The sequence below is a fragment of the Empidonax traillii genome, unplaced genomic scaffold (assembly GCF_003031625.1).
Source record: "Empidonax traillii isolate 1590-97213 ecotype Southwest subspecies unplaced genomic scaffold, ASM303162v1 scaffold564:size436517, whole genome shotgun sequence".
NCBI lineage: Eukaryota > Metazoa > Chordata > Aves > Passeriformes > Tyrannidae > Empidonax > Empidonax traillii.
The window spans coordinates 313,535-322,122 of NW_020955757.1; the positions used below are offsets into that span (position 1 = coordinate 313,535).

At 42.3% G+C, this 8,588-nt stretch overlaps 1 protein-coding gene across 1 annotated transcript; it reads left to right on the forward strand.

Annotated features, from left to right (window-relative positions):
* The first annotated feature begins 262 nt into the window (after positions 1–262).
* Positions 263–3,102, forward strand: BTG1 (BTG anti-proliferation factor 1). The gene is made up of 2 exons (XM_027897860.1): positions 263–658; positions 1,822–3,102. The coding sequence occupies exons 1-2, from the start codon at positions 511–513 to the stop codon at positions 2,184–2,186; spliced, it is 513 nt and encodes a 170-aa protein (XP_027753661.1). The 5' UTR covers positions 263–510; the 3' UTR covers positions 2,187–3,102.
* Positions 3,103–8,588: the final 5,486 nt, after the last annotated feature.

The following is an 8,588-nucleotide window of genomic DNA, read 5'->3' on the forward strand; positions in this document are numbered from 1 at the left end:
GGCACACGACAGGACGCGCCACACTGGCGCGCGCGCGTGCCCGCGCTCCACCCACCCGGCCCCCGCAGCGCGGGCACGCGCCCGCGCCCCCGGCTCTATTTGTTTACAGCCGATTACGTCACCCGGTCGGCCGGCCCCGCCCCCCTGCTTGCCGTCCCGATGGTGCGATCGCCCGATTGGCCTCGGCTCCCCCTCGGCGGCGTGACGCCACTTCCGGCCGGCGGCGCCTATAAGAGGCGGCGGGCAGGAGGCAGCTCCCTTCGCCCCCGGCCGCAGGAAATGCGGGCATCGCTGCCGCGGCCGCCGCTGCTGCTGCCGCCCCCCTGCCGCAGGAAGAGGAGGCGGAGGCTGCCGCCCTCGGGATGTGAGCTGGGCTCTGCCGCCTGCTCCGCGCCCAGTTAGAGCCGCGCCGCCCCCGTGCCCGTCCCGTGTCCCGCCGCTCGCCTCGCGCCCCGTCCCAGCTCAGCGCCCGCCGCCCCGGAGCGCTGGCTGCCGCCCGCCGCCGCCTCCATGCATCCCGCCCTGTACACGCGGGCCAGCATGATACGTGAGATCGCCGCGGCCGTGGGCTTCATCTCCAAGTTCCTGCGGACCAAGGGGCTGATGAACGAGCGGCAGCTGCAGACCTTCAGCCAGTGCCTGCAGGAGCTGCTGGCAGGTGAGGGCGGCGCGGGCACGGCAGGAGCCGCTGCCCCCCTCGGCCGCGGGGCCGCCCGCTCGGGCAGGCCCGGCGGGGATTCAGGAACTACCGCGCCCCGCGGGGGGGCTGGAGAGGGACAGAGGGGCAGATCGGCCCTTTCGAGGGTCTGGAGCCGCGGCGGGGGCCGAGTGGGGCTCCGCGGCCGTAGCTCGCCGCTTGCAGGCACCCCCTGTGCCGAGAGGGCTGTAAACAAAAGGGGCTCAGGCGACGCGCAGGCAGCTCCCCCCACCCGCACGCATACACAGTCCTTGGCTCCCTAGACAAAGCTTGCGAGCAGTCCGGGCTGGGGCTCCGCTCCAAGGGCTCAAACTCCCCCTTTTCCAGAAGGGAAAACGCTCCGAAGTTGCCTTTTTTTTTTTTTCTCCCATCAAGTATGATTAATCAGTGGACGATGATTGTTGATTCCCTTTTCTTCTGGAAGCGTCTCTAAGCCGCCCGACAGCTGCGATCGGGAAGAAACACTGAGGGTTTTTTCGTTACCCTGTGGGTTTTGTAATCCCGAAGCTATGTCCCAGTGGGCTTGATAGTGGCTACAAGTAGTCTCAGACCGATATGGTTTTGGGTGGGATAAAATCCTGAGGTAAGTGAAGTCCTTGGTTTCTCACCATGGAAAACAGGCTGGGAAGAGCGATGGTGAAATACAACTTGAGTCAGTCGGTAAATGCTACCTAGCTCCTTCCCTGGTTATTTTTGGGTGTTCTTAGAATGTGAGGAGCTAAGCATGGGTGTGATCTCAAGAGGATGCTGGAAAGGTGTTTTTTTTTTTCCTTTCTGGTTTGTGAAGTTTCAAAACCCTTGAGTTTTTCTGCTAGATATATATAATAATTTCTGTATTTTTATAAATGGTTCTGTGAATGCCAGGAAGTTGCATTTCACTTCTTTCAGATGGTGGGCATTGTACACAGTAGCACAAACCAGTAACTTTGTATGTGAGTGTTTCCCAAGGGACTCTGGGCTTATATAAATCATCAGAAGAAATAAAGCTTATATTGATTTTATTTTTGAGTCACTTGATGCTGGAATAATCTCGAGGTGTGAAATTTGCAAGAGAACAATAATCACTGCATGCATCTTTAAATACAGAATTAAGGAGGATAATGTCTGTTTTTTTTGTTTTATAGAACATTATAAACACCACTGGTTCCCAGAAAAGCCATGCAAGGGATCAGGTTACCGATGTATCCGGATCAACCATAAAATGGATCCTCTCATTGGACAGGCAGCACAGCGGATTGGATTGAGCAGTCAGGAACTGTTTCAGCTTCTTCCAAGCGAACTCACTCTATGGGTTGACCCGTATGAAGTGTCCTATCGCATTGGAGAGGATGGCTCCATCTGTGTGCTGTACGAAGCTGCACCAGCAGGAGGTAGCCAAAATAACACCAACATGCAAATGGTAGACAGCAGAATAAGCTGTAAGGAGGAACTTCTCTTGGGCAGAACTAGCCCTTCCAAAAGCTACAATATGATGACTGTATCAGGTTAAGATATAGTCTGTGGATGGATCACCTTAAAATGGATGGATAAATTTGGTTTTTACTTTGGGTGGGCACCTCTGGGGATGGATTATGGAATTTAAACCATGTCACAGCTGTGAAGATCTGGCACACATTAGAGTGGTATACTTTAAAGTGACAGTGCCATAGTTTGGACAGTACCTTTCAGTGATTTAATAGCCTGTGAGTCAAAATGATTGCAACTTGCTAGGGAATAAGAAGATCTAGGAAGGGTCAGTTTCTCCAAGACATCTTACTTAATTTCTACACCAATTTTCAACCCCAATCTGTGTTTATAAAGTGATTCTCTGCAGTAGGCCTTGCAGAGTAAATTTGCACTATTACATTTATTAATTGTTAGCATTTTTGGCAGCTCAGTAACAAGACTTATGAACACCATAGTACTGGAAATTTTATTTTTCAGACTTTTACCTAGCACTTACAAATACGTATAAATGTACATAAGATAAACTAGTAAGAATGACCTGGGGAAATGGTCAGATCTTTACATTGGCCTCAAAAGTAGCAAGTGATCATAATCTGCCATGGCAACAGGCTTTAAAAAGACCATATAAAGACACTGTCTGAACTGTGGTGTTAGCACCAGCCAGCTATCTGTACATTTGCTAGCTTGTAGTTTTCTAAGACTGAGTAAACTTCTTATTTTTAGAAAGTGGAGGTCTGGTTTGTAATTTCCTTGTTCTTAATTGGGTAAAAGTCTTTTCCACAAACCACCATCTATTTTGTGAACTTTGTTAGTCATCTTTTATTTGGTAAATTATGAACTGGTGTAAATTTGTACAGTTCATGTATATTGATTGTGGCAAAGTTGTACAGATTTCTATATTTTGGATGAGAAATTTTTCTTCTCTCTATAATAAATTGTTTCCTATCTTGGCATTTTAATTAATCTCTTGTCGTGATTACATAGGAGCAGTTAAATTATTTTTGTCTCACAGTAGAAATAAAATAGGTACCTTAAAGACTTAAGAACGTCAATGGCATCCTGATGCTAGGGAACATTTGGTAAAGACCTGGATTAATGAAGACCTCATGTATTAATGCTTGGGAAGTTCAGGGGAACACAATGATATACGTGTCACCTTAAACCTTTTAAAATCAGTTCAATGTGGAAATAACTCCAGGGCCAATAATTCCAGGATATGAGGAAAAGGTACAGAAATAACATCCACCAAAGATGACTTGAATAAATCCAGAGGATTAAAGTTTACTTGGCTTCCTGATGAAGGATATAGCAAACCTAAATGTCCATTTTGACCTACTTGCTCACAAGTTTACAGTTCTTCCCTGATGGATTCCCTGCTCAATAAGTTTCTGGGACAAGTGTCCCTTAGCCTTAAGAGCAGCTTGCTGCCTTTTGCTTTCTTCAGATGCAAGACTTTCACTTTAGAAATCATTAAGATTGGATTCAACAAAAGGTATGTAGATCTTTTTTCCCCGAACTTAAAAGGTTGGCTGAGGCTAAGTGAGAAGCCCATACTTATATGTGTATTCATAGTTAATGAATGATGTGGAGTTGTGATTCACTTAAGCACCACACTAATGGCATTTGTATATGGCACAGCTGTTAGTTACACTTGAGAGAAATTCCTTGCCACTTTATTTACATTTGTTAAAGGTCTAGAGTAAAACTCAAGGCTTTTCCTTATCTCCTGTGTACTTTGTTCCATGAGTGTTTAATAAAGGCATACTGAACTTGGTCGTCAGTTACAAGAACTGCTGCTGATGCTCTGAATGAAAAGAAAGCAGTCATTACTTGCCAGCCAAGCTTGCAAGCTGTGTGTAGAACTGAACTTGAGACTTGCCATGCATTGTTGCAGCTCCTATGAGCTCAACAGCCTTTACAATGTGACGATAGTAATGTATTTTATCTCCATATCTGTGTTGTCTGATCTATAATATAGCTGATTATATATAAGCAAAACATAAGACTAAACTGTCCAGCTTGCTTTAACAATTTCTTTCCCCAACTTTTTTTTTTTCTTTTTTTTAGTTCAGCTTTACAAATAAGATTTTTTACCATGATCTGCATATGTATGTCAATATTCAGCACTTTAACATACTACTTGGGCTTCTCTAGCACTGTGGCTTTCTGGCACAGACTGGTGGAAGCATAAATGCCCCTGAAGCAGGGAACTTCAAAGGCCTTGCTCAGTATGGATCTGACAGTAATAGATCTATTACCAAAGCTTCAAAATGAGCTTGCGTGGTCAAAGTTTAGACTCTCGTTTTGATACCTTAAAAATTCTACTACTTTTAAATGACAGTTTAAGTTGTTAAACCTGTAAGCAAGAAATTATTCAAGCTATAGAGAGTACTCAAAGACATTTCTGTTGTGTTAAATGTCTGCAGACGGCAGAAATGTATCTGAGTAGAAAGATAAACATTGAGCTTGGCTTCCTGTAAAGCAATATTAAACTTTCATGAAGTTCACTGCTGACTGAATTATGCTTGGTATATTGTGGTGCTGCCTAGTCTTTTCTGCTGCACAGCAAGAACAGCATTAGAAGGGGTAACTGTATAGTTGGTCTTTGACATGAGCTATGCACATTATGAAAGCATCAGCTGTCGGTACTTTCCTTTTGATAAATTAAGCATAGCTTTGTGAGGCAGCAAGTGTTCCCTCTCAGACTGGCATGTGACACCGAACCAAGAGCGAGTCTGTTCCCTTAGATGGTTAACATTTTAGTCCTTTTACGGTGAGGTGCTTTCATTCATGGCATAATTTTTAACTGCAGCTGTAACCAGTAATTGGTACAACCTGTGTACTCAGAGTTGCTGGGATTTCTTCCAGATGGAATTTAAATATACCCCAATGTGTACACAATGTGCCCTTGTCTGATTTTCAAAGTACTTAGCATACTGTGGCAGCAGGGCATAAGTAGGACTCCTGAGAGAAATGGAGTATGTCTCAAAGAGGAGGCTGTTGCCAATCCTATGTTTTGCTGCAGGTAGAATAAACAGCACACTAAGCTAAATGCGTGTCACTTTTGAATTTCATTTAAGGTGCCATTATGAAACCAGCAAGGTTGTTATTTTAATGCAAATTTTAGAGATGAGAGAGCACATTCAAGACCTGCTTGCCCATTGCATGTTATTTAAATTAGTTGACTTTCCTTGAGAAGCACTGAATAATCCTGTTCTGTTGGTGTTGCGAGGGCAGGCTCAGCTATATGCAGCTCTAATGTTACAGCTCTTGTCAGAATGATGGACCAATCTGCTAAGACCTGTTGACCATTCAGAGAATGTCTGTTTACAAAGTATACAGTTACTTTCTAGTTTATGCCAGGTGAGCATATGTTTTGTTTTGGTTTCTTTTTATTTGACAGCACGTTCCCCCACTGTGCTAATGTGCGGTGTCAGATCGTATGCACTCAATACTACTTTTGTATTTCATGTTTAGTAATGATGCTCTTCCTAAAGAGAGTTGTATTACATGTATCCTGTAAGAAGCTCTGTTGTTCTGTTCTCTTTGCAGCTGTGTACTTTTTTCCTTCTTGTTCTGGAGATGTACATCTGGTTTAAATAGCCATTTGGACAATGATTTTTTTCTTCCTGTAGATTTTAGTGTCATTTTTAGATCTGAATAGAGATAAGAGGGTTTTCATTCAATCACTAATAATGCTGATTTTAATTTTCTACTTTTCTGCTGTCTCTGCAAAGGTTTTCTGATAGACCTGTATGACAGGCCTTATTGTGCCACAGGATTTTCTTATTATTAGTTTGTTCTATCAATCTGCATGAGAATTTGGAAATAGCATGAGGCATATTTCTGATGTGAAAATACCATCACTGGCGTCTACTTTTGCTGTATCTTGTATTGGATTGATTCATAGGATATGAACACATCACAAAATGAATCTTCTTGGATCATACCAAGTTGTATGTTGCATGCCATAGCTTAGTGATGACAGTTATGAAGGCTAAATATTATTAAGCCCGTATGCTCTCAACTGCCTTCAATTTAAATGGGTAAAGGAAAAACTTGAGACATGATGTAGAAGCGGGGGGAACTGTACTGCAGCAATAGAACCTTACAAAACACTATACCGATGTGCAAGCCATCAATATTCCTGGAGTGGTCGGTTCATGCTGATGCTTGTAAACATTTCTGCCCCTAAATTAAGCAGATGTCGCTGAACATGAACACTCAATACATATAAGATATCCTTCTAATTAACTGTGCTTATTTATGCTGGGAGAATATGATCTCTCGTTATTGTGCAGGTTAGCAATGAATGCAATGAAGAGCATTGCTGCTTTTCTTTTTTGTGTATCTATTTCTGAATTTCCATAAATCAAGTATTCCTCTACATTTTCCAAAATTTCCTCTCCTTGATGCCATTATTTTTAGGGAAAATAGTTTACACTGGCAAAAGCTGCCACTTGACTGAAGAACAATAAAGCTGTTTTTAGTTTGAAGGGTGGAACATGTATAGACTGGAGATAAATAGTTCTTCTGAAAAGGAATCTGTATTTACACATTCTTGGTGTAATAGCTGAGATTATTTCTGCACATTTCAGATTTACATTCCAATGTGAACATTGAGAAGCAGGATGTTAATTCAGTGGCTTTTAGGGGTTGGTAGGGCAAGCTGGGCTTAGACAATAAATGCTGTATTAATAGTTAGCAGTGACAATTTCATCAACATAGGAATTGCAGGGTATAATTAACATCAGTTGCTTTGACACTATGCTCTTAATGTATGGTTTCAACCTTTCTTTCAGTAGCAGTTGGAGAATGCACTGTGACAAATTATTGCTGATACAAAGTAGGTCAACAGTAAAATGGCTGACTTACCATAAATGAACAGATCTAAATTATTGTTAACTACATGTCCAGTGGAATTTTCTCAGTGGCTGAGTCTGTGCTCTTGTGTTTCTCAAGCATGAACTTTGTATACAGCTTTTCCTAACTGCTTATTTCCCAACCATTTGATATTTTTTGCCTAAACAAGAAGGAGCATTTCCTCCCAGCTGCTGGGAAGAAATCCACACAAGCAGTAGTGCTGCACACCTGAGAGCAGATGTTTGCCCTTGTAGTATTGCAATTCTGTGACTACAAAGCTGTCAAGGAGAAATGATTGTCAACTAAGGAAAACAAGTAAAATGCTGCATCTTCAAGTTTTGAGATTTTCTCTGCTGAAAGTGACTGGTAATAACATATGAGGAAGGGAAATAGGACTGGGATGGTACTGGATGAGAAAAATCCCAGGCTGAGGGGATGTCAGCTGGGTTTTTGCAGAGGGAAGTTATCCTGTGATCAGCTGCTCAGTGTCTCATCATGGCTTGCAACGACCTTCTAAAGTCTTTTTGAGAGGTGTAGCTTTTACCTCTTGGATGTTAGGAAACAGCCTCTAGCTTTGCAGGTTCTCTGGGGCACTGTAAAATCTTCCATGTGATTATTTTATGTGCTGATTAAATAACTGAATAAAATGATAAACAGATGAATCTGTTAGCATGGTAAGGATGCAAGGGAGGAGAACTTCAGTCTTCTTGGAGCAGCCTTGGATGTATGCAAAGAGTAGCAGTGTCTGAAATGCCTAAGGACAGTGCCAGGGCTGGGGATACTACCCAGCATTCACAGCTGAGTTCCAGACAGCAACACTTACCTAAGAGCTCTAACATGGAGTTAAAGGCTTTGGGTAGCGCTTCTAACTCATCTTAAAGAGAGATTTCTAGTACCAATGGTATCATCTGCTGACATTGGCTGCAGTTAAGAATTTCCAACAGTAGTGTGCCCTTGCTTTCCTGTGTTCTATAAAATGCAATTATTGCTTTTTGTAACCTAAGAACTTGTAATAATTGGTGGTTTTGGAGTTTTTTTTGGTCACAGGTTAATGAGTTTCTTATACGTGAAAAAGAATATTGAAAGACAACATTCCTTCCCTGTACTGAACTTTAAACAACATTTTATTTGTAGATACACAGGGTCACATATGTAAATTTCTTGTATAAATATATATAAACACACACATTTAATTATTAGAGTGTTTTTCACTGGGTCATCCTGAAGTCCCTGCTTGCTGTGATTTAATTCAAGTCACTGCAGGTGTTCTGAAGATTGTAAATTTGCATAGGTGGGGGTGAATTTTCCTCTTCCTCTTTATTCCTTTTATGCTTTAAGACATTAGGATTAACAGGAACATGCATTCCTATTTTTGCTTTCATTTTTCTGTATATGAACTTGTGGCTTGACTCAATTTGCTACCCAATTAAGCAGATTTTCAAGATTTTTCTGCATTCTACTGCAAATTGTTGTCTAAAGGAATGTTTGCAACATTTTAATCAGTGTGATACCTTGTTGATAGGAAATAAAACTAAGATACTTTAAAAATTGTATATTCATGCCAATACTTTGTAACATGGGA